General features: G+C 49.0%; 2 protein-coding genes and 1 long non-coding RNA gene across 3 annotated transcripts; all 3 read right to left on the bottom strand.

Moving 5' to 3' along the window:
* Positions 1-1,787: 1,787 nt before the first annotated feature.
* LOC127333282 (WAT1-related protein At5g64700) lies at positions 1,788-4,619 on the bottom strand. Its single transcript, XM_051359661.2, has 7 exons — positions 4,366-4,619; positions 4,203-4,268; positions 3,987-4,103; positions 3,653-3,896; positions 3,392-3,550; positions 3,135-3,286; positions 1,788-2,297 (listed from the first exon to the last, which is right to left on the bottom strand). Exons 1-7 carry the CDS (start codon positions 4,539-4,541, stop codon positions 2,120-2,122), a joined length of 1,092 nt encoding a protein of 363 aa, XP_051215621.1. The 5' UTR covers positions 4,542-4,619; the 3' UTR covers positions 1,788-2,119.
* A 7,743-nt stretch (positions 4,620-12,362) lies between these two features.
* On the bottom strand, positions 12,363-14,275 carry LOC139835544 (uncharacterized). The gene is made up of 2 exons (XM_071825401.1): positions 12,810-14,275; positions 12,363-12,504 (listed from the first exon to the last, which is right to left on the bottom strand). Exons 1-2 carry the CDS (start codon positions 14,273-14,275, stop codon positions 12,363-12,365), a joined length of 1,608 nt encoding a protein of 535 aa, XP_071681502.1.
* An 11,213-nt stretch (positions 14,276-25,488) lies between these two features.
* LOC127330137 (uncharacterized) lies at positions 25,489-26,155 on the bottom strand. Its single transcript, XR_007869138.1, has 2 exons — positions 25,829-26,155; positions 25,489-25,730 (listed from the first exon to the last, which is right to left on the bottom strand). It is a non-coding gene; the product is annotated as an uncharacterized lncRNA (long non-coding RNA).
* Between the last annotated feature and the right edge of the window lie 366 nt (positions 26,156-26,521).

The following is a 26,521-nucleotide window of genomic DNA, read 5'->3' as shown; positions in this document are numbered from 1 at the left end:
AATCACTAATGAGACTGATATTCAGTCTGGAATCACGATAAGTACACAAAATCATCCCAAAGCAACACTAATGAGACATGATATTCAGTCTTTAATCGTTCCACGTAGCAAAATAACAACTACATAGTGTAAGTACCTCCAGATGAAGTTTGAAGCTAATTGATAAAAGTTCACCTTGGGATCTCGTAGGAGTGAACTATTTCTTCAAGTTCAGCTTTTGCTTTATCAAAATTCTTGACCAAGGACTGTTTATCTATTATTCAAAGTCAATATAACTTACTGCTGAAACTGATTAAGCATCAGGAGATACCCTTTTTGCATTTGCATGACAAGCCTTTACCAATTCATCTATATTCAATCAGAGCACATAAAACGACTGCTCTATTTTAGAATCGCAAGATAATGTTACATTTATACAGCTACCATTGGAGATCTCCACTACACTACTATATGTCACTATTTACCGTGAAAACTTAACAAAGACATGTCCACAGGACTGGAGGCAGTTTCCAAAAGTTGATCAAATGTGCACGGAAGAAACCTCACAACAACATCCAGATTCAACTTATAGCCAACACAAATTTCCAGCACATACCTCGTGTAACAATCTCCAGTCAAGCTAGACAATGGGGAAAGGGGGATAAACATGAATGCAGACCAAGGTATGGATGGAGACCATCTCCAGGTTGGGATGCCGCCAGGCCACGGCAACACACCTCCTGGTGACTCTGTGCAAACCAGAGGAGACCGCGGCGGCGTCCTTGTCGCCCACCGCCCATCGGGCACAGACCGAGGATGACCTCGGCAATACTCGGAGAACACCACCCGTGCCCGGACCAGCGCGATGGATTCCAAAGAAACCCAGCAGGGAAACTCGATTCCGGCCTTGAAATAGGGTCCGCGTGCGTTTCATTGGGTAGGGGCTGTGGTGGTGTTGAGGATGGAGGGGGAGGCGAGGGAGATGGGGATGGGACGGAGGGGGAGGCGAGGAGATGGGGATCGAGGGGTGGCGGCGGTCCAGACCTCGTGGGAGTGGGAGTGGGCTGAGGGTTGATAAGCCGATGGGCCATAACAAAACGGAAAACACCCGATGTTGACGAAGTGGACGACGGACCGATTGACGACGGAACCTTGTCGTCTTTTTTAAGTAGTAGAGATGTGTGCTATCTCTCTCCCCCTCCCTCCCTCTCCTCAAGTCACCACAAGAATACTACATGTGGCATGAGTGAGTATGAGAAAGGTGACCTTTTAGGGTTGTATTTTTCAACTTAACTGAAATTAAATCTTTGAATTTATTTCCTTAAAACTTTATCTTCTCAACATTCATTCATTAACACCTCATTACGTCTAGCAAATCCTTTATTATAACTTCCTCTGTTCCATATTTTTTGTCGTGATTTTAGTTTATATTTGAACTAAAACCACGACAAAAATTATAGAACAGTGTTATAAAAAACATGCAATTAAATTTCTATAACTTTGACTCTTATAGTCTTATAATGTGCTAAAAGTTATCTAGATTAGTTAGTTATGATAGTATCGTCAGGTTCGGCGTATAACTAATATGTTCATAAAAAATTAACGGGTAAAACTATGTGTTGCAGACTCTGTCCTTGTATCAAATGCCATCTACCTACGACCGCACGAAGATTTTTTTTATTCCAAGTAAGTAATTTTATTAGGGGAGATGTGATTGTTTGATCACTAGCTGGTTTGCAAACATTTTCTGCATACTGGATTGCTGGAGTGTCCGATTGGCAACAACTGAAGTAATAATTCTTCTGAAGTTTGTACACCATGACTTGATAGTATTTGGCATTGCAAAAAAGAAAAAGCTGATATTGGACGTGCGTTTTGGTGGTGATCTCTCTTTTCAGATGATACACCGGTAACATTTCAACAAGTACACACAGTAAACAAGGATTGCTTGGTTGATGTACTACAAGGCATTGAGATCTAAAAGTACATAATTTCCTTGTCATGATACAACAGCTCGGGTCTGGATCACCCTGCCTCTGATCCATTCTTTGGCCAATCACCATCATGGCATGATAACGCCGGTCGCACCACTCGTACAGGAGAATTTGGAGATCCATTATAGATCGTGCCCACGAGGGGATCAAACCTTTGCGGTCGCGTCGGACGTCTCGCTCTCCTTGGTTTCCGCCGCTCGGCTCTTGTGCTCCTCAAGCTGCGGCAGAGTGCCGTCCAGTGGACTGGCCACAGCTCGATCCTCCCTGCCCTTGCCCCAGAGCACGGCATAGAGACCGGCGACGAGCAACGCGCCACCGATAATGCTGCACCCAGACGACAGGACATGACATAGATTATAAGATTAGACGTACGTGCAACGCATTTCGCATAGAAGGCGATGGTGTCTCAGTTTGGTTGGCTGTGTCACGACGCTTTACTTTTCGATGCCGTGCATGGGTGAGAAAAGAAGAAATTGGGCCAGGGGCGTATCGGGTGGGAGGAGTAATTAATGCAATCGCGTGTGTTACCTTTACTTTAAGGTTTAAAATAGCAAGCTATTTCACCGATTTTAGCACGACTATTGCGGATTTGAGTTGTCTTTGCCTATGCCAAGTTTAACCAAATATAGTCGCTACAACGCTAAACACGTTATACGTCGCTAAATCACATAGCGTGTGGCGCTGAAATTTTTACCAGAAAAAATGAGAAAGTAAAAAATCACAGGTTATCGCCATCGACCCAAAAGTCCAATATCATCTCCTCACTTCCAACTTAACCTAAACTAAAATGTGGGCTTTCATTTTTTATTATGGTTATGGATTTATGCCTTACATCTGTTTTTAGGATTTGGCTATTGTAAAAAATTGGAGTACCAATTTAAAGAATGTTGTTGTGTATGTATTCTCTTGGACAACGTTTTAGCTACTTCCTCTTACTCATATTACTTGCCACTAGTATGGATGAAGTTTAGAAATATATCTAGATACACCTTTATTAGTGGCAACTAATATGAGTCAGAGGGAGTAGTAGAGATTTGTTTTACTATTTATCTTTTTTAAATGCTATTTTAAATATAACATGCTATATCAGGCTATAATTCGTATTGCGTCTAGAGAAGGGCAAGTTAAATGAAATATCACCCTATTTTAAACCTTGGTTACCTTCCTAGGCTGACGTCTTCCCCCAATAGGAACGAGGCGATCACCATGGTGAAGACGAGGCTCAGCGGCATCGACATGGACAGGAACACCGGGCCTTTCTTCTCGATCACCCAGATCTGCAGGTAGTACGAGATGGCCGCGACAACAATACCCTGAAACTCCAACACACAGCGTAAGCAGAGGGGTTTCTGAGTCGCCGCTGGCAATCCAAGAAATCGCAAAAAATCTCTCCGAGGACAGTGAGACAAGATGCTTACCGTGAAGAGCACCGCGACGAGGCTCATGCCGCCAGCGAGCTTCCATCGCGCCAGGTCCCTCTCCATGACGATGGCGATGACGAACGACTGGACGCTTGCGAAGGTGCACTGGAGCGTGGTGTTGAGAAGCTTGGATGGGTACTCCAGCAACAGGGGGCCCTGGGACAAGGAAAGAACACAATGTTAGTAGAGTTCTGCAAATTCAGAGTTTCAGAGACACACACTTGGACGAAGCACAAGAACAGAATTCACACAGGTTACCTGCTTCACTGTCCAGAGAGACCATATCACGACCGATGCGGTCATGAGGAAGATCCCCAGCGCCCAGTTCTTCTCGGGATGCGCGTGCACGGCCTTGCTGGTGCTGTGCAGGAGAGGGTGGTGGTTGAAGGACTTGAGCTGGGGGCCTTGGTACAGCGCCAGCGCCACCACCCCTCCGACGCAGAGAAGAATCCCCGAGGCTTTGGCCATGCCGTGGACAGTCTTCAGCTTCAGAGTCTCCATCCTGTTCGTCCGATGAACATACTTGTTAATTACTCGTTACTACTGAAGCAGAACATGGTAAATCACCATGGTTCTGGTTTGAATTCCTGACCTGAACATGACTGCCAAGATGAAGGCCACCACTGGCACGATGTTGAAGATAGCCGATGAAGAGGTGGCCGACGCATAGTTCAGACCAATGCTATACAAGTTTATCGTTCCAGCCATCCTGAGAAACACAACACCGAAGTAGTAGTATAAGAAATCTAACAAGTAATCACCAGATTGCAGTTTCAGTGGTGCAGATGCTGCAATCATCGACACCTACCCATAGAAGGCATGGACAAAGATCTTGAATGAGAGCCTAACCGTCAACGGTGGCGTCGGCCGCTTCCTGCAATTAATTAGGCAACGTCAGAACGATGAGTACCGAACAGTTCTAAGAATCCGTGCTTGATGCATGGCTGAACAGACAAAGCCGTCACCGCTACCTGATCTCGAGGAAGAAGGCGAAAGGGGCCAAGAAGATGGCGGCGACGGCGTGCCTGTAGAAGACGAAGACGGTAGTGCTCATGCCCTCCTCGAAGGCCGCCTTGGTAAGTATGTGCATGCCCGCGTATATCAGCCTGATGAGCACGATCGTCGCGTACACCTTGCCGTTGCCCATGGTGCGTAGTAAGCTGATGAACCTATCGACTGATGTATATCACAACCGTTTCCTCTGTCGGTCTGCCTGTCCACGAGCTCCATCCTTATATATACGTGTGATGGCAAAGCGGTTACTAGTTTGTGTGAACTCCCAAGACTGAAGATGCTCTACTGAAGTGACATGCAAGGAGAAAGCTTGCAAGTTCTCGGCATGTTCCTGCGTGCTGGATAGCAACAATTTCAGGTAGCAATCGCTTGTGTGCAGTGCTTATACAGGAAAAGAAAGCCAAGTTTACGTGCAAGGTTCAGGTTATGGCAGGGTATGCTTTTGAGACGACAGGGAGAGGTTTTTAAGAGCAAAAGCTGCATTTTCTAATTTGCGAAATGAAGATTTTAAAGGAAACGATGAGTAGTGCGCGGGCCACATATGAATAAACTGCTACTTGAATCAGCAGCGTTGAGATTTTTTTGGGTAAAGCATGTGTAAGTTGAACTTGTTTAGGGAAAAGCTCTTCAGTTGAGAAGCTTCCTTATCTCCTGATCCTGATTCGTTTTATTCAGAGGAATGATCATCGTGCGGCATTGTGAAATACTTTACAGAAATCGAGATGTCTGATTCAACAAGCGAATGGGGAACCGAATTCACTAATGCTCTCTTCTTTACATAATGAAAGTTTTTCTCAGGATAAAAATAAATCAGTTCGTTGCTAAGGCTGGGTTTCAACCTCCTTTTTTCAAAAAAGTGTTTTTTAAGAACTTTTTTTTGAAAGGGCATAACAGATATTTCTTAATTTCCATACCTACATTTTTTCAAGGTTCAAATCGCATTCAGTTTACTATTCAACGGTCAAAGAGGGCCGGTACATATATCAATTAACAAAAAAGAAACAACAAATAGCACGGCATATGACAGCTATCCAATCTTCACTCAACTAGTAAGCCGCCAACCAACCAGGTTGTAGCTACCATGAGCAACCACAGCCGGTAGCATCTAGTAGACATAGACTCCCGCTAATCCGACGGTAGTAGGAAAGACCATAGCTGAATCTAGTGTGTAGTCAAAAGGATAACTGGAAAAAAAAATTATGCCTCTCATCTTGTTTAAAATAATGTTGTTTTTACATAACCAAATACACCAACATATAGCTATGTGTATTCTAGCCTTAGTCCTCTTATCAATTCTACTTAACCAATTTATGAACATATTAGTAATCTTGGTTGGTGGAGTAATATTCTTAGTCATATACACAATGTGATAGACAATACAAGCAAACGGGCAAGAGAAAACTGGATGCTCTCCCTCACAAGAGAAAAATGGATGCTCTCCCTCACAAACAAAACATTTCTTGCATCTTTGCCGGTTCCTTTTAGCCAAGTTATCATTTGTAATTAACACCTTATGTTTGAGGGGCAACATGAAAATATTAATTTTAGTGGAATTTTCAACTTCCACAAGTATGTAAAAATCTAGTGTGGCCACTCATCATGTACACATACATATATTTGATAGTAAAATGTCCTGTTGTCGCAAGCTTCCACGCAAAATGATCAGGTTAATCATGTTCGATGGATCGCCATTAGTTTCGACATAAGTGTAATCGTCGAGTCCACTTATTGTCAGGTAAACCCCTCCTAAAACCGATCTTTAGAAGCATTTATGACAAAGCATCTGCAATGAACACATCTTTGTGTTGCACAATGTTATATAGCGAATAGACATTGCTGCGCTTGGGCATCTTCCCGAACCAAGTGTCTTCCCAGGCCTTAGTACCTTTTCCATCCCCACTTAAAAAAAGGCATGTGCTAAAGAAATCATCCTTAACATGCATAAAATCTTTTCAAAACAGAGAGTCGGTTGGTTTTGCCTCAACCTGAGCAAGGGTTTTATTCTTTAGGTTTTATTGTGTTGCAGCTCCTGCCACATCCCTTTCTCATTAAGAAGTTTAAAAATCCATGTACTTAACAAACACTTATTTTTATTTCGAGTACTTCAATATCTAAGCCACCCTGAACTTTCAGTCGATGGTTACGTTCTTTGAGTAAGTTAATATTTCTTTTTAGTACTTCCTCCGGTTTAAAATAATTGTCTAAAAATTAATGTATCAAGACATGTTTTAGTGTAGAGATACATCCATTTTTGGCAAATAGTTTGAACCGGAGAAAGTATCATCGTTTTGCCAAACTGTAATCTAAAAAATCAAGTCTCTTCCTTACCCCTTTAGGTTACCTCAGGAAAAGAAAACATAAACATCGGCATGCTGTTTGTCGGCACAAAATTTATCAGAACAAGTCGATCCCTATGTGAGAGTAACTTGCTCTGCCAGCAACTAAGTTTTCCTGCAAACCGGACCTCGACTGGGTTCCATTCAGCGTTGCGTAGTTTTCTGTAAGGAATAGGCATGACAAGATACCAAAACGGTAATGAACCATCTTCATAACTATTGTTTATACTGTTCTTCATCATCGTTTGCTTTTCTGAAACAGAAAATCTCATTTTTATGAAAATTAATCTTAGGATATGATAATTGCTCAAAATTATACAATATCAGCGTCGTGTTAGTGGCTTTCTGAAAATCATGTTCCATGACATCGTGTCATTAGTGCATTGAAGAATGGACACGTACCCAGCTTCAAGAAGATGCCAACTTGACCATTCTCATCTGCCCACGCAATTAGGATTGCCGATATATCATCAATTGTAATTATCCCACCGGTTCATATTAATGGACTCTACTTTGTCTAAATTCGTATGAATCTAGTTAAATTTTTAGAATAAATGCATGCGTATTTAGACAAAGGTCAGTTATTTAATATGAACTGAAGAGAGTAAAAAGAATAGGGAATAGCAGGTCACCGTGACGTAACACCTTTCATGTTTGAAAATAATATCCAATATTATCATTGACCCTTATTTCCACGCTAACCCCTTTCTCAAGATCCATGATCCATTTGCACCATTTAAGATCAAAACCTTTCGTACATATCACTTGTTTCATAAAAGGCCATTTTACTTTATCATAAGTCTTCCCGAAGTCAATTTTGAAAGAAAAAAAACTCATCAATCTTATTTCTATGAAGTTCATGGATTGTTTCGTGTAGGACAACCGCCCCCTCCAAGATATGTCGTCCAGGCATGACTGCAAACTGAGACGGACTAACCACATTATTGGCCATACCCGCATGCAATTAGTTCCAACCTTTGTAAAAAAAGAAATGTAGAAGACAAATAGGTATATATTGCTGAATCTGAACTGCAGCCACTCTCAAGTGAGGACTGTTGAGGAATATCCTGATTATTATCCTCAATTAAAGAGAAACAATTAGGATCTGCATGATCATGCAACATCAGGATCATAAACGCTTTTCCCACCCCCCGCGTTGCTTCGCTCTGGGGCGACTCAGGCAGGGACAAAACCCTAGGCACCGAGACCCTTCTCCCCCGCCTTCCTACCCCTTGCCGCCTCCATAGGAGACCGCCGGAAAGACGGCGCGAGCTACCAAGGACGGTGGCGGCAAGGATCTCGTGGCTCTGCTTCTCTGGTGGAGCGCTTCAGCACCCGGGGCGGACGGGAGGCGCTCGCCGGTGCTGCTGGCCGTCCACCTTGGTCGCGCGGGCGGCGAGGGGATGGTGGACGGTGGTTGCAGCATGGGGGTCACCCCGTCTGACCTCCGCCAGATCTGAAGACATCGACCTGCACCACGCGGGATCCCACTCCCTGGGATTTGATTCCTCTGGATCTGGAACCCTCTCGGGATGGTGGGGCGGGGGCTCTGTCAGAGGGCCCCGGCCGGTGGCGGCATGGCGTTGGCGACGTCTATGACGCCGCTTTCCTCCTTGGGGGCTATGTCGAGGCACATCCCTTTCCCCTCCTTCCCTTACCCGGGTGAAAACCCCAAGTCCTACGGATTGGGCAGCAGCACTGCTATGGCATCGTTCTCCTCCTTGGAGGCGCCACCTTGGGTCGGTGGAAGGTGGTCGGTGATGTGTGCGGTCTGGTCTGCATGTGGCGGCAGCTACGGAGGAGCTGCAGAGGCGTGGATCTTCTTGCCTTGTCTTCGGTGTTGACTTGGTCCAAAAGCTTGTGTCTTGCCAGTTGGTTCGCGTGGTGACTGGCGAAGCCGTTAGTGGGCAGCTCGCGTGCAGAGGTGGTCATGCTCAAGGCTTTCTTCCCCGGCGACTTGGCCTATGTTGTGCATCCGTGCTCTCGGCTGAGTTGTTCTACTTCTTGACGGTATGGCGCCCTACGAGCCAGGGCGAGAAGGCAGGGGCCTTCTTCGGAGGTGGAAACGGATTTCGCATTGGCGGTGTCGCGCTGGAAGGTGACGAAGGCAGGATCTTTCTCCGGCGGTGTGCTTGTCTTCACGGCGTAGTCTCCACCCTCAGTTCATCTCGGCGGTCATTGACCTTGAAACCTAAGTTGTACTCTCTGTTTATTCTTTGCTTGCTTGTGATTTCGAAACTTGTAAGCTGTTCGTTCAACACCATGTACTTGCCGTTACGTTCTGGTGTTATTAATTTAACGCATGGCTATGGCTTAATGTTTATATCATGCAACATCCGTCGTGGTATCACTTGGTACGTGCAATAGAAATGCACATTAGTGATTGCTCTGCGACAAGGTCAGGATCTTGATCTGTAGCTTTTAGAATTTGATGCAGAAGGATTCCGTTCACAGATGCAGCGTCAGCTGCTTTCTGAGCTTCTCTTTCTCTTTACAGAAAGAGGCCTGAGACCACCTTTGCTTGTCCAAAGCTGCAAAGCTTTTTTCCTACACACGTAATTTACCACTTCTGCTCCGGTGCTCCTCCCCTGGAAAAATTCTGGGCGCGTTAAACACAATAACATGGTAGATTTTTCTATACTTGTTTGTAAACGGGGACACGATCGTAATTTTAGTGTAGGTCCATCGTCCGTACAGTTTTGTACAGGCTCGTATGGCCTGTGTTGTGTTGTACCTCGTTTTTATACATATCTATGGTCACGTGCGTGTGTCGAAATAAAAAGGTCATATAAAGATATTGCTTATGTGACCTCCTTTTTTCTTACGCGACGTACACGTATTGTATCAATATAGACAGGTATACATATGGGTTTCGGCGGACCTAACACAGAACAAAAAAACAAATATAACCCTTCAGCTTTGTTTAGGGGGGAGCACCGGAGCATCCCTCGTAATTTACACCCCCGCGCGGACGTCTCTCTCGAAAGACAAGAATTCCACATTTCATTGCAGGAAAACAGACCTGACTAGCTAGCTAGTTAGTTGAGAAACCCGTCAACCGTGCTCTTTTAACCTCATGGAATTATGTACGTGGGCAAACGCGCGCAGAACAAATATTTTCCTTGTGGGATTGTTAGTTGGCTACAGAAGTACCGAGTCTAAAAGAGAACAACATTTAGGAGTTGAAACTTGCTCCGATGTAAACTTTCTACGTAGTAAAGCGCTTTGTACAAAGCTTAATCTTGACTTTGAGTAGACTTCAGTCAACCCAGCTGTCTCTTACACAGATGACACCAAACTGGGTCCATATAAAGTGTAGTTTCACACTATATTTGGTATAAAGAAAAGGAAAGACCCTTAAAGCATTCATGAAAAATGAGAGGGGAAAGTTACTTTCGATCCACCCTAACCGACAAGGCACGTTCAAAGACTATTCAGGTACGGGAGAACAAGGAGAAAAAAACTCTCTTTTGTTTATCTGAACAAAACAAAGTGTTTTCTGGTTAGAAGTGTTGGCATGTGGAAAGTACCAACTCATGTATTTTACTTTTAAGAAGCATATATAAATACAACATAGACATGCACACACTCATGCAATAAATACAGAATACTCAATCCACAAATCTTTAGGGCAGTCCCAATGCTACACGTTGGACCGTATCTAAAGTCTGCCACATAGGCACACAACTGATGTGGAAGCCTAATTAAAGAAGAGAGAGGGTCATCGTATCCTCACGACGATACGACTCTTGCCACATAGGCACACAACTGATGTGGAAGCCTAATTAAAGAAGAGAGAGAGGGTCATCGTATCCTCACGACGATATGACTCTTATCGCTGTAACCGAGGGTAATCAATCCGCCCAGCGATCCCCTGTGCTCGCGCCTGATGCCTCCTTCCCCAGCGCGCGCCTCCTTATCTCCGCCTCTAGTACTGTATCTCTTGCAGCCTGCAGCCCGCCGTCTTCTTCGATCTCATTAGCCGCCCCAAACACTGCCGCCTACTTCCCCTCCTTGATGCACGCCAGTCGTCTCCAAATCTTCTCGGTCCACACCGCTGTCCCTGCCTCTGTTGGCCCAGACCCGGCAGTACTCTCGCCGATCTGATACCAAACACAGCCCCTACCGTCGAGTACTTTCCGACGACTGACGATGAAGTGATTTCCGACGAGACGTCACGCACGTACGATAGCCAGTACTTCCGCCGTGAGGTACGACCCAGCTAGCCAAGCTCCTGCTTGATCGATCTTGTGATCTGCTAGCTAGTACTACTCACGCGCACAACACAAAAGCGATTAGCCACAGGTGCATATCGCACCTTGGTGTTTTTCCTTGTATTGATTCAACTCACGGTGTTGTTACAAGCCTAGCTATTACATAGATTATATAATACCTAGACTAGCTAACCGACTCGGTGCACAACTCCTAGAGCCATACACATACGTATACTACTCGTACACGTGAGCACACCGTGTTGTCTTCATATCGGAGTGCTTATTCCTAACAATCACCCCCTAAGCACGACGTGCGCTTCACCTTGACCTGGGTCCCAAATGCGCCAGCTGCTTCTCGCAGGCGCCTTCCTCGGCATTACTTTCGCCGCTTCTCGTGGAACCCATGCCACCGACTTTACCTTCGCCGGCTTCTTAATGGCTTGACGCCGACCTTCCTTGTCTGCATCTTCCGTCTTCACCGGTTCCTTGATGAACAAACATTTCTTTTTGCGTTTCATCTTCACCGGATTATTCACCGTCCGAATTTCCTTCTTCGGATAGTAGTCCAACACGCGTCGTATGCGTGCTCGCGTCGGTCGTAGTCGTCTTGTCTCCAGTGCAGTCGGAGAAGGCATGACGACGTACTCTTCTGCGCCCGACGTCGCACTTGTTTCTTCTCTTGCGGATCCTTCATTTGCTGGCTGAGGACCCACGTCGCTTCTTCGCGACTCACTTTTGTAATCTCCTCGAAGTACTTCCTCCCCGAGATTCACAGGAACATGGACACCTAGCTCCTTGCCTGATGGATGCGATTCTAGCCGATGCTTTTGGCTATAATGTACCCCCATACAAGCTAGCTTATGCACAGCTAGTTCCATCAGCTCTAGACACATGTAACGTGTCTGCCTATTTCTTGCTAGGATGTGAACTTCCATCCCGTCTGGTGCAGCCTGAGATAGGCTCCTCTTTTCTTCTGGCCCGGTCAAAACAGCAACACGGCTGCCCTCATCCGGCCTTGTTTCTGGGCTAGTGAGCCCTTCTTCACTTCCTAGACCTCCAGACGAATCCCTATCGTCTGTCGCAGAATCTGGGATGTGCTCCCCTAAACCTTTCTCTAGTTCGTACGTGGAACCTCCATCCGGCCTTGTTACTTGGTCGGGCAAGTGGACACCAAGAAATAAGCCTCCTGGTTCCCAACGTGAACACCATGCTGCTGAGCTTCCACGCCTGCTTGCTGGGGAGAACACAGCGCCAGGAAACCCCGCGCCTGGGCCTTTTTCTCCCGCGCTGGAGCCACCAGGTCCATCTGGCCGGCCTCCCCTCGCTAGGCTTCCTGACATGCCACCTCCAGATGGGCCGCTAGATGAGCTCCCGTGTGCGGCTCCTTCTGGCCGAGGCCTCCTACTACTCCCGCTTCCTGGCCAAGCGTTGGACGCGCTCCTGTCCGCGCGTGGACTGGCCGCTGGCCACTTGGCGCCTGTACTTGGCGCCGTCGTAGGAGTCGATGAAGCTTCTGAACCTGTAGCGTTTCCTTCCGTACAAGTTCCTGTAGCTCGATCATCTGCATGCTCAGAATTACTGTTACAGACAACAGTAAAAATATCGCCATGTACCGGTTCCGTAGAGTCCCAAATCCATGATAAGTCTTCCTCGAAGACTACGTTGCTTGTGACAACCATCTTGTTCGTCGAGGGATTGCACAAACGGTACGCTTTCGAGCCTTTTTCATAGCCAGTCATGATCATTGGAGTACTCCGATCCGCCAAGTTTCTCTTATGGCCGGACACCGTCTTGACATGCGCCACACACCCGAAAGTGCGAAGATGATCAACTGAGGGCTTGCGTCCATACCATGCTTCGTACGGAGTCCCACCAACCATACTCCTAGTTGGCGCCCTGTTTAGCATGTAGACAGCCGTGTTGACTGCCTCACCCCAGAACTTTCCTGGCAAGCCTTTGATCTCCATCATGCTCCGTGCCATGGCCACAACCTTATGCTTCAATTCACCACCCCGATCTATGCGTAGGGACTTATTCGCCCTCGCCTTGACCTCTCCAGCTTCCTTGATCTTCTTGAATGCTTGTAGACCTTGATCTTTACTTTTCAGCAACACAATCCACATGTATTGGCTGTGATCATCCACCACAAGCATGAAGTACTCATTACCGGACGGGGTTGCGGGTGAAATTGGACCGCATATATCGCCATGAACGAGCTCCAAAGCTTCACTTGCCTCAAACGTGGTTTCACGTGGGTTCCATTGCTTCTCGACGACACCTTCGTCGCATAGCTTTCCCACGTGATCCACACACGGTAGACCGTGATCCGTCACAATCTCCGTAGCCGGTGATGGAGGAGGTAGCTCCTCCTCGTCCTTCTGCTCGCATACTTCGAGCATCAGCATCATCGGTCCATCATCTCCTTCCTGGGCAATGAGAGCCCTTCCCTTCGGCTTTGGTGGTTTCCGGCAATCAACCTTGAAGTGACCGAGCTCGCCGCAGTTATGACATCTTACTTTCTTTATGTCAAACTTCCTCCTTGGCGGAGCGTCGTCCTCGTCCTCCCCTGCGATGTACTTTTTCGCTGGGCGAGAAACTTCTTCATCACTTCCCCTGCTTGATGCCTTGTCGCCTTTCTTCTCTTTAGCGACCACCGCCTGCCACTGGGCACGGGTAAGCATAACATGCTCTTCCGGTACCACATCACCATAGGTGATCTTCATCCGCTCATCATGAGCCTTGAACCGTCCAACTAGATCATCCATCGTGAGAGTCTTGAGATCAACGCACTGCTCGATCGCCGAAACAACGGGCAAGTAACGCGGCAGCGCCGCGCGTAGGAAACGCCTTACGATCGAGATCTCCTCGAGCTTCTCGTCGAGCGCACGAATCCCATTGACCAATGTAGCGACCCTCGAAGCGAAGGCGTCCAACGTCTCATCTTCTCCCATCTCCAGATTCTCGTACTTCTTCTGCAAGGTTTGTAGGGCCGCCTCGCGGACGCGCTCGTGACCAAGATTTAGCGTCTTGATCGTCTCCCACGCCTCCTTTGCAGATTTCTTCGAGATCAGGTGCTGCTTCACGTCCATCGGCATCACCGAGCAGATGGCCGTGAGTGCCTGTCGGTCCTTGCGGTACTTCGGCGCGCCCTTCATGAACTCGTCGCCGCCGGGATCGACAGCCTCCCAGACTTCGTTGGACTCAAGCGCCCACATCATCGTGGTCGCCCACACCGTGTAGTTGTCGCGGATGTACTGCGGGTACTGCGTCGACACCGGCACCGCGGCGCCGGAAGACTCGCCCACTTCCTTCGTCATGACCTCCCGTCACTAGGAGATCCTCCACGAGGCTCTGATACCAATTGTTGGCCCAGACCCGGCAGTACTCTCGCCGATCTGATACCAAACACAGCCCCTACCGTCGAGTACTTTCCGACGACTGACGATGAAGTGATTTCCGACGAGACGTCACGCACGTACGATAGCCAGTACTTCCGCCGTGAGGTACGACCCAGCTAGCCAAGCTCCTGCTTGATCGATCTTGTGATCTGCTAGCTAGTACTACTCACGCGCACAACACAAAAGCGATTAGCCACAGGTGCATATCGCACCTTGGTGTTTTTCCTTGTATTGATTCAACTCACGGTGTTGTTACAAGCCTAGCTATTACATAGATTATATAATACCTAGACTAGCTAACCGACTCGGTGCACAACTCCTAGAGCCATACACATACGTATACTACTCGTACACGTGAGCACACCGTGTTGTCTTCATATCGGAGTGCTTATTCCTAACAGCCTCATGTATCGGCCGGAGAGACGACAGGGGAAGTGGCGGATGGTTCAGTGCTAGTGGCGCTGCCTCCTCGCCCCATGCCGATGCTACTTGCTGCCATGCCGGGCTGCTTGTGACTCCACCGTCAACTCATCACTGAATCTTTGTTAAGAGATCGATCTGATAATTTGGGGCTTGATGCTTGTACGTACTCCATATAGCAGACTTCAAATTTGGAACACGTCTCCACATCTCCCTTTTCTAGTCTCTTCCACCGCCCTGCCGGGCCGGACTGGAGCCGCTCCCGCCGGCGAGGCTGGTTGGAGTTGGCAAAGGGATGGCGCCGATTATAGTTTTAGGCTTAGTTTTGCTGTAGGTTTTCCCTTAGTGGAGTTTGAGAGTAGGCCTCTGGATCCCATCGGCCGGATCTGGAGCATCCTCTGCTTCATCTTCCTCACAGCCTTGCTCTGGTGGCGGGAGCTCTGGCTTGGGAGGAAGTTGGAGATTGGCATCTCTCGCAATAAGGCCGTCTTTCTCGTCTTTTGGAGGCTGGACGTTTTGGTGCTTCTCCGCCGCACCGGACGGTCGTCGATGATGCTCTGCGTCAAGCTTTCGAGGTGGAGGCTGGGCGTGTTTTACAGGGTCGGCGAGGCCTTCTTCAATAAGCGGTTCGGCTGTCTTCTCTGCACCTGGAGGTTGCTGTCGTGGTTTCCCCTTCTGGCCGGCCGTGGAGGCGAGGAGAAGGGCAAGCTCGACGACGAGTTCTGCTGTGATGGAGAAGGCAGGGGAGTGAGTGGTACTGCTAGTTCTTGGAGTTCATCCTCGGTGGCCCATGTCTGGCTGCCGACCATTGATGCTGGCAGGCAGCAACTCCAGAACTTGGCGCCGGTAATGCGTCAAGTTATCTGCAACCTCCTTCGGAGGCCCTGTGTTTGTCTTGCGGCGGAGCTCATCCTCTCCACTGCACCAAGTGGCCTAGTCCCCGGTGCTGGTGGCGGCGGCCGTTGCGCGAGGCAGAAGATCCACGATGCGGGTGGACCCGATTGCGTTTTCTCCTATCTTTTTAGGGTCTGCAATGTAAAATGTAGGGACCTAGCTAGATTAGTTCTGTTCAACAAGGTCCTTTTTGTAATTTATTCCGCACCGTTCTTGGTTTAATGCAGTATCCAGGCCCTTCGGGGCCTATCCCTGTTCAAAAAAAAAAAATCTGGAACACGGTATCGATTCCATTCTAGTAGTACCTGGCTTTGTGTTTCAAGCATGCGCCACAGATAGGCCACAAGGCTCTGGTGATATTGTTGATCAAGAATTTCATTTAAAGGGATGTTGTTTAGATACAATAACAAGATACAATGCACTGGAAACCTGTATCTAACGAAGCATTAATTACACTAAGATACAGTTTAAGATACGATGCATTGTGGGCGCCCTTAGGATTCAATAAATCACCACATGCACCTCGTGATCTACCAGAACGTTGAATAATGTGTCTAGTCAAAAATGTCAAGGGAGTTTTTTTTTTGAACGAGGGCAAAAGCTTTGCCCATTCATTGATTAAGAAGGAGTTTACAGGAAAGTAAAAAGGTTCAAAAAATATTACAATTACTCTCGCGGCATCAAAAGACTCAAAAACTTAGCACCGGCTAAAACCCAAAGCTTTGCCTCTTTAGTGATCCTCTCAAAGATGATTTGCGATGTGGCCCGCTTGTTCTTGAAGACCCTATCATTTCTCTCATTCCAAATCTCCCAAATAATGAGCATGGCAAGCGAAGTTGTCCCCTTTCGGTTTTGGCCCGAAGATATCAAAGTCCACCATTCCGTGAAGGTTAGATCCGCCCAAGCGCTTGTATTGATAGAGGGAATATCAAATCTCTCTTTGGCCTTGTCCCAAAGGCGTAGAGAGACGCGGCAATGAACAAGAAGATGGTCGACGGATTCAAGGCATTGGTTGCAAAGAGGGCAAGCCCCACAATTAGGCCAACCCCGCTTGGCCAAACGATCGGCGGTCCAAATTCTATTTTGGTAGACAAGCCAAATGAACAACTTGATCTTTGGAGGTGCCCACATCTTCCACATAGACTTGTATAAACTTGAATAGGTGAGGCCCAAGAATTGTAAGTTGTAGGCGGACTTGGTGGTGTAGTGTCCACTCTCGGTGAGCTTCCAAGAGATGTCGTCATCAACATTTTCATTGAGGTTGAAATTTTGTATGAGGGTCCAAAGCTCAACGAATTGAGTAAGATGCTCCAAAGAGAAGTCTTCCCCAATAGCAATTTTGTTCACCCAAGCATTGTCAAGAAGAGCTTGTGCCACCTTCCAATTTTTCCTTTTTGAAGAGGCGAAGATAAGCGGTGCGACCTCAATTGGCTTTTTTCCTTCAAGCCAAGGGGCGAACCAAAACGGTGTTTTGGATCCATTCCCAACCGTGATTGTGGTGGCGGCGTAGAAGAGCTCCATATCTTGGTCGGAGCATGGGTTACCGGAGCCAATCCAAATTTTGGTTGGGTCTTTCCATTCCAACCAAGGCCACCGAAGACGTAGAGCCGTAGCAAATTTTCCGGTATGGAGGATGTCAAGGCCACCAAACTTTTTAGGGCGACAAACGATCTCCCAATTAACTTTGCATTTTGCACCCGTAGTGTGCTCTTTGGCCGACCATAGGAAGGCCCTTTCAATCTTATTGATGAAGGAGATAGTTTCCTTCGGGATGGATAGAGGTGTTAAGTGGTAGATGGCTTGGGAGGCGATGACGGACTTGATCAAAGCGGAACGACCGGCCATGGAAATGTACTTTCCATTCCAAGTAGGTAATTTGCCGGCGCACTTATCCTCGAGGTGTTGGATATCCTTTCTCCTAAGGCATTTTACCGTAAGAGGCAACCCAAGGTATCTCAAGGGGAAGGACTCTCTCTTGGCCGGAATGTCAAGAAGGATGTCATCAAGGTTGAGATCACCACAACGTATAGGAACAACGGAGCTTTTGTGGAAGTTTGTACAAAGACCGGTGACCTTCCCGAAGTCGTAGAGGATGTGGGCAAGATTTTGGACATCTTCTTTTAAAGGCGCAACAAAGATGGCCGCATCATCCGCATATAGTGAAGTGCGAAGGATTTGGCCTCTACCCCTTAGTTTGTGAAGAATGTCATGGGTAGTAGCTTTCTCCAAAATTTGGGCTAAGGTGTCGATGGCGAGAACAAAAAGAAGTGGCGAGAGGGGGTCGCCTTGCCTAAGCCCGCGGCCAAGCCTAAAAGGAGGGCCGGCCACCCCATTAAGAAGAACTCTAGAGGTGGCGGTGTTGAGAAGAGCAACAACCCAATTCCGGAAGCGAACCGGGAAGCCCCTTTTAGCAAGAAGATCAATAAGGTACCCCCACCGGATGGAGTCAAAAGCTTTCCGAATGTCGAGCTTGAAGAGGAGGGCCGGGGTCTTGTTTTTGTGGAGCTTTGTGGCGAGGTTTTTGACATAGAGAAAGTTGTCATGGATGCTTCTTTTCTTGATGAAGGCACTTTGAGCATTGGAAACAAGCTCATCCATCAAAGGTCCCAAACGGTTTGCCATGACTTTGGAGATGATTTTAGCAATGGCATGGATCAAGCTAATGGGTCGATAGTCGGTAATCTCCTCGGCTCCCTCTTTCTTCGGAAGTAGAGCTATGTTTGCGGAGTTTAGCCAATGAAAATTTTGGGCGTGTAAGTTCCCAAAAAGATGAATGACGTTCATCACATCCACACGAATGGTGCTCCAACATCTCTTGAAGAAGTTGGCGGTGAAGCCATCCGGCCCCGGGGCCTTGTCACCGGGCATTTGCTTGATGGCCTCCTTGACCTCCTCCTCGGTGAAATTTTCCCCAATAGAGTGAAGATCCGGAGAGGTGAAGTTAAGCTCATCCCAATTGAAGTCATGGGTGCTCGGTTCCCCCCTACCCGCGATGGACTTGAAATGATCGTAGACAACTTTTTCCTTGTTGGCGTGCTCCGTCACCCACCCATTGTTTATCTTGAGTCGGTGTATGTGGTTTTTCCTTCTTCTAGCATTGACCCGTAAATGAAAAAACTTGGTGTTGGCGTCTCCCTCTTTAATGTTTGCCACGCGAGCACATTGCTTTTTTCTAGCCCTTTCGACGGTGGCAAGCGCAATGACCTTCCTTTTCAACTTGGCGCGAAGATCAATCTCTTCCGGAAAGAGTTGTCGATGATCTTGGGCCATATCAAGTTGGAGAATGACAAGAAGAGCCGCATGCAACATGACCTTTGTGTTAGAATAAAGCCTCTTCCCCCACTTGTGGAGACATTTTCCGGTTTCTTTCAACTTGTGAAAAAGGATTTGACACGGTTCGGTGTGAGTTGTTGTTCTCGTCCAAGCTTCTTTAACAATGTCATCGAATCCCGGAAGCTTGAGCCAAAAATTCTCAAAACGAAAAGACTTTGTCCTTTTCGGTCCACTAGCATCCGCAAGGAGTAGTGGGCAATGGTCCGGGAGCGAGGAGGAAAGCGCATAGAGGACGTGAGTCCCGAAGCGAAGGTCCCATTCCGCGTTACAATAGAAAGCATCGAGTTTACATAGCGTGGGGCTCGCTCTTTCATTTGACCAAGTGAAGCGTCGGTTTTGAAGATGGACCTCCGTAAGCTCACAAGTTTGGAGCGCGTCACGAAAACGCACCAAACGGCTCCTATCGACATTCCCTTTGTTCTTGTCACGAGCTCTTCTAATTTGGTTGAAGTCCCCAAGGACTAGCCAACGGACCCCGGGGGTAGGCTTGAGAGCGACGAGCTCGGCGAAGAATTGGTCCTTAAGTGCACGAGCCGTCGGTCCATAGACGGTGGTGAGCTTGAAGGAACCATTTTGCGAGGCATTAATCAAAGAGACATCCGCGGACAAGGAGAACTCGGAGATGACGACATTTTTTATCTCAATCAAAGAGTCATCCCAAAGGAGAAGGATTCCCCCTCTAGTACCATCCGCCGGCTTGAAGGCGAAACTTTTTAGCCGGTAGCCGCCAATGTAAGTGGCGTCGAAAGCCGAGATGGAGTGCAGCTTCGTTTCTTGCAAGCATGCAATGTGGCAAGAAGAGTTGGCGATGGTCTCATGCACAGTATCTTTGCGGTCTTGGTCATTGAGCCCTCGGGTGTTCCAACCCAGAATATTGCAGCATTGTTCTAACATGGGGAATGAGGTGACCCAGGAAGATACAAAGGAGGGAGAAGCGCACTGCAGCGGTCGAGAACACACAGCGTGAGACTTGCAGGAACAGTACATCCATTACATATGCCCATACAACCATTACAAATGCCCCTAAGAGAAAACTGAGATGGACGGCAGGGCAATGAAATTGCCCCAAACAAGCAGCCGATCCCAGGCGTTGTACAGCAGCAGCTAAACCGAAACCGAAAAAAGACAGACGAGCTTAACATGGGAACTTAGAAGCCCTACAGCAACAAACGAACAGCATCATGCTTCAGGCGCAGCTGAAACATCGACCTGCCTGTCGAGGTCCAGGGCGTTCGCTCCGCCATGAGCGATGAGGGCGTCGTCGTTGGCCAGATCTTCGTCCGTGCCCACCTTGAAGAGCGCAAGCATGGCGCTGAGGACGTCTTCATGGATTCTGCCCTGAAAACGGCTAGCGAATTGAGCCAACGCCCACTCCGTGACCTCCTCGCCATCCTTGATTATCCCCAGGCCCTTACAGACCATGGCCTGGGCCCTCTTTTCCACCGGGGCAGCCATCTTGTTGCGATTGTTTGTTGCGCCCTTCTTTCTCAGGGAGAAGCCTACCGATCTGGTGATGTCGGTGCCAGCGAGCGTCATCCTGCGCGGCACCGGGCGCACAGGTGGCGAGGACATGGGCGGCGACAGAATTGGGGCCTGGGCAGGCGCAAACAGGGGCGCCAGAGGAGCCCTGACATCGGAGATGTCCAGCACTGCCGCCTGCAGACTTGGCGCCCTGGTGACCGCCTCCGGTGTGCGCGCCGGTGAGCCATCGACGATGAGTGGCGGCGTGCGAGGTTCAGGAGAGGCCTCGAAGCCTGGCGGCCTTGACGCGGGTGAAGCATCCATCAGCGAGCTCGGCGCCAGCAGGGCCAAAGCGGAGCTGTCGACGTCCGTGTTCGCCAGACGCGGCGAGAGGAGGATGACCTGCTGTCCCGGCTGAGCAGAAGGCAGCAGCAGCGTGTGCTCGCAGCTGCCAGTTGTTGGGGAAGAGGGGAGGACCGAGGTTGGTGAAGCAGGTGGGTCCGGCGAGGTCGGTGGAGTGAGAGCTGCCCTGGACCTGCGCCTAACCGCGCGTGGTGAGGTCGACCGCCGCCAGGCCCTACCGATCCTTCGAGGCCCAGAGCCAAGAACGGTGTCAAGCACGTCCCCAGAGGTGTTACCGTAGCCCCAATCCCTGGGCAACCCAAGCTCAGGCGAGGCAGGTGTAGGGCTGCTCCGGTCTTCAGTAGGGAGGGAGGGCGTGGTGGTCACCACGGCAAGGGCGAGGCTAGGCGCGGCGACCAGGCTCTGCTGGCAGGCACCAGCGAGCAGACCTGAAGCATCGGCAGCAGCTTGGGAGGCCTCAGCAGCGCACCTGCGCCTCCCCTCGTCGCGGTGGTGCGATCGATCACGGTGGCGCTGACCCTCCTGATCAGCGTCCCGCGCCCTGGAGCCAGCGCCGCGCGAGAGGCTGCGCCTGATCGCCTGCCCCCAGCCACGAGGGGCATCCCGACCGCGCCTGCCTTGAGTGTCGTCGTCGTCGTCGCGGCGGCCACGCCCATTGGAGTCATTCCCTTCGAGGAGCCGCTCGCTCCTGTCGCGCATGCTGCGCTCACCATCCACAACTCCCCAGCGCCATGAGAACTTCCCTGGCATGGGCGTCTCTTCCGTGGTCAGGTCCTCGACGATGTCCAGGTGGACGATACAGCGCCGCTGCAGCCCACGTCGTCCTCTCTCCGGCGTGCCGCTGGTCGGCCCCGGCAGCGTGACCCAGCGCACCCGCGGCACCAGGCCCGGGTGACCAACCCAAGCCCACAGGCAAAGAGCCTTGGTGTAGGCCTTGGTCTTGCAGGCGTCCTCCACGTAGTCGAGGGAGCAGGCCCTCCCAATGGCCTGCTGAACCGCGACGGCGTCGTTCCACAGATACATCGGCACGTTCTCGACGCAGAGCCGGACATGCTGGCGGAGCTCCACTTGGTCAGCATTGTCCTCCAGCCTCCAAGGCCTGATCTGGATGGTGTGGCCTTCGAAGGGGAAGGAGTGGCGGGCGACGGCAGCAGCACGGTGGTGCGGGAAGATGAAGCGAACGAGGTACGGCTCGGGGAAGTGCTCGGTGATGATGACGGCCTCATCCAGCGCGGCGAAGGTGGAGCAGATGGCGCGCTTGAGGATGGCCTTGGCGTCGCGTGCCGGCTCGCGGTTGAACCGCGCATAGGCCGCAGTGGAGAGCAGCAGCGCCGCCTCCGCGTTCATCTCCGGCGACGCGTGGATGACCACGAAATCCTCGGCCGGCCTAGCGATGTCGTCGACGCGCGGCATGGTCGCAGCAGGGGCTTGAGTCGATGTAGAAGCCCGGTCGTTGTCCCTGACTTGGCGCGCCTGAGCCAGGCCACGCGGAACAGAGGCTTGCCCACCCACGGCAGGGCGAGCGAGCAGGGAGTTGGAGGCGCGTCGAGCTGGTGCGGGAGAGGCGGTGGTCGGAGGAGGTGTGGGTTCCCAGGGGTGGCGACAGCCAAGGGCGCGGTGACCAGAGCGGAAGCAGCGCCGGCACTTGACTGGTTCTCTGCACTCGCTTGCTCGGTGGCCAAGGCGCCCCTTGTATAGGCAGTGGAAGCACCTGCCAAGAAGCCAGGCAGGTGGAGGAGGTCGCTGGCCGGCCATGAATGCCCCTCCCCTTGAATGCAAAGCCGGCCGGCGCGGCGGATTTGACATCCCCCCATCATCTTGACGATGGCGTGCGCGGCCGCGGCCCTCGAGCCCTGCGCGCAATGAAGAGGAGCCAAGACCTGCAGGAACAGATGCGGAGTTAATGGCGGCCCTGAGCGCCGGCCACCCACCAGCTTGAATGAAGCGAGTAGTTGCGGGGCCCGCCTGGCCCCGCGAGCCTTCCCGACGGAGCAGCTCAGGAGGAGTCTCCGGCACGAACTCTCCATCCTCCACGTCCGCCGCGTGAAGCGCCGGCGGCGTAGGGCCAAGCAGATCGAGATCTGCAGAAGCCGGATCTGCGGCTGCGGGGAAAAGCAACGGTTGAAAACCGCGCGGCAGATGCGCAGGTGGTGGGGGAAGCCCACCGGAGCGTGGGAGGGTAAGCTGGGGCTGTGCGGTGGTGGGATTGGTGGTCAACGCGACCGGCGGAGCGGGCGGCGGCAGGGTCGCGGGAGCGTGGGAGGAGAGGTTCCAGTTATCCATGCTTATAATATTAACATGGGAAAATGTCAAGGGAGTAGTTTTGATAAGGTGGAGACAGAATTACAAGGTGGGAAGCTTTGTGTGTGTTAGAGTTCGTGTGGACTACCAAGGTTTGGCACATCTCTCGTGGAGGACAAAGAGAATTCTACAAAATTCTGTTTGAGAAATTTTAACAAACATGCATGCACATTCATTTTATTAATTGGGTAGTAATTAAGCCTGTTGCCATTTATTATTCACATATACGAGTCGTTATTCAAATACTAACGTCCCTTACCAAAACCTTGGTGGAGCCTTTTTGGAGTTTGCTTAGCCATGCTTAGATGGGTTCAGTTTACCGTGTCTAATCAACTTCAGGTTTAATTTAATTTTTGTTTGTTCATTTACCAGACTTCCAATCTGGGGGATGGTCTAGTTCTCTTTTAATCAACTTCGGAAAGTACAGTGGGTCGTATCACTTCTCCAGTTCATTAAATTTGTTAAACCAGACACGGACGGAAGTAGTCAAGTGGAAAGAGAAAAGAACTCACTTGGTCTACATTTTAATTATGATACATGCATGTTTATATTACGATAACAGTAGCATCTAAGGAAGTACTATTGGCATACTCCGCAAGCCGTAATATCCTTTTTGGGTTAGTCAGATAGAGATAATCAGATGGATAGATAGAAGCAACCAAAAGAAGCTTCCTTCCGTTGGACTAAAATGATTGGTGAAGCCTAGCTCATGGTCGTCACTAGGAACTGTTAGTGTTGTAACTTGTTTGAGCGTCAATGTGCAAACTCGAGAGTCACAACTTGATGTGATCACTAGAATAACTTCTGTAGAGTTTATAAACTAACCAATTAGTCGTGTTCGTGGTCATGAATGACTCAAGCTTTAATTGTGATCTTTTCTTATATACAAAAAATCATATCATTGTTTAACTGTTCGAATGTTATAGTTTTACTGTTACTTTCTATTCATGTGGTTTGGGTTTACTGTCATATTTGGGTTACGAAAGTTGTCACGTTGTTGTAATTTTCTTATATACTAGCGAAAGTGCCCGTGCGTTGCACCGGGATAAAGTGAAATTCAAATGTTCTATATAACTAATTACTTCTCCTCAATGCCACCCTGTATGAAGGTGGTTATATTTTTTCTATTCGTGATGAGTATTGTTTTCTCCTCAATACCAACCTGTACGAAGGTGGTCGTATTTTTTTTCTATTCTTGATGAGTATTGTTAATCTCAAGAAGATGAGCTTACGGGCCCCTCGCTTCCCCCACTTGTGGCACCGCACACTTTTATTTATTCTGGAGTTTGTACACCACCTTTATGTAACTTAAAATTGTTTCATGCTCCATCTCTACATTGTATCTCTGCCGACTTGTCGCTCAACACCCTTTTTAAAATCCAGGTCACTATTTATTTTTTTGCTTAAAATTGATTGACCTTTGTAACCCTGGTCTTATGCTGAATATTATTTTTTTGCTTTTAAATCAACTACTTCTAAATATATTTTAAATTTGCTATTCCTTTATTAATGAGTACATGATGAATCTATTTCTGTCAGTTCTTCCTCTTTCGCAGACATAGCATTTGGGAAACCACCTGTGCATGCTAATCTGCTCCATTATCTCTTCCAGTAACTCGCACACCATTAAAATAGATAGAGATTAGAGAAAATCAGGGAAATTCACGATGCGGACCAATCACGACAATTAGTGCATATGTGCAAGGAAATTCACGATACTCCAACGAAAAAAGAGAGCTCGGGACGCATGCTAGTTTGGCGGCGCCTGGGAAGCGCATTTGTGGCTTGTGGCGCATCGAACGGGGCTGCAGCAATGATTATTTATGGGCGACCATGGGGGACGGGGGCACGCCAGGGTCTCAGGCGGAGCCGGGCCCATTCTATTCCTCGGCAGAGGGAGCTGGATGGGGTATAGGGGCGGGGCCGCGTGCCGGACCTCGCCTGCGCCCCTCTCATGGGTTTGGCCCTCGTCCCCGTCTCTCTTCTTTCAGAGATGCCGTCCCACACTTATTGCATGCTCTAACTACTCTCCTTTCAATTACACCCTGTATGCGTTTAATTTCTTCACAAGTCCATTAATTAGGCAAACCAACCACCGTATATAATTTAGAGTCCAGCATCAGCATATGCAATGCTTCCTGATCATCATTCATCAGAACTTTTCTACCTTGCTGATAATCCAGTTGGTTTGCGAGTATATGAAGCAGCCAAAGCCCCTATAGGAGAGCGAGGTGGAACTATTCTAGCAATTATAATAAGCTCATCATCTTTGTTTTATCGTGTTGTTAAATTTAGAGTACAGCACCTAGCCTGCAAAAGGAGATGGGCCGGACCAACTCCTATTATATGGGAAGCCCAAATTAGTTAGGCAGATTACCAATTGCACACACAAAAAAAATGTTTGATCAGCCGATTACAGATGAAGACAGCTCTGATGTGCTCGTGTGCTCGCGGAATGAATTCAGAAAAAGAGCCAGTACAATCACGCAACTTTATCAGCTGGGAACTGACAAAAAGGATCTATGGAGTATAATTCAAGCCGAACACGACCAGCTCGGTAGTCACTTCTTCCGAAATAACTGCAATCGGCACAGCCTCAACACTTGCCGCGGACATGCAAGAGGACAATAATATCAGAAAAATTAACTGGTGAGGCAAATCGGCTCCTGCTCGAGCTTCACCGGTCGGAGAAGGCAGTACCTGTTGTACCCATCTCGCGACGTGATGTATGTCTTCATCAACAAACAACGCGGAGCCTACCCGACGACGCTCCTGCCGCCTAGCCTGTCGCCACGGCCAGATCGAGATCTCGCACCTGCCGCACCGACCGCATAGTGGGGCCTGGGATCGGCTTGGAGGACGCGGAGAAACAACTATTTGGTCTCCGACGGTGGCTCAGTCGTATCTGGCCTAGTGGAGAGCTGCCCCTGCTAGTCTCGGCGCGGCGTGAGCTCTGTGGTCCTGCGCAGCTTCAGCGTTGGTGGTGGAGCGATGGAGCCATTCGTTCGGCCAGGGTGGGAGAAGAAAAATAACAAACTGTGAGAAAAAGAATAAACGAACCGGTATGGCATGGCAGGTGTTGTATTATGTGGATTGGTGGGAGGGCAAAACGGTCCCAAAAAAAAGCGTTGACGAAACTTTTTGGCAGAAACCTTAGCTCCTTTATTATTAGGTATAGATTGCAACTACTTGTTCGCTTTATGCAAATTGGACCTTACAAGTCTTTCACTTGATACATTTCATCCCTACCTATTCTTGGGTAACTGCAGAGTTCGTCATGTGCTCTGCTATAATTAATTAATTACAGTGATTGTGCGTGCTTGGTCAGCAACCTGTGCGGCTAATGAAGGCCAATCTATTGGAGTTTATCCAAGTTTTTTCCTGCCAATCTGA

Source organism: Lolium perenne, chromosome 2 (genome assembly GCF_019359855.2).
Source record: "Lolium perenne isolate Kyuss_39 chromosome 2, Kyuss_2.0, whole genome shotgun sequence".
In the NCBI taxonomy this organism is placed as follows: Eukaryota; Viridiplantae; Streptophyta; class Magnoliopsida; order Poales; family Poaceae; genus Lolium; species Lolium perenne.
The sequence above is the reverse complement of the archived record's forward strand: the minus strand, read 5'-3'. Positions and strand labels throughout refer to the sequence as shown.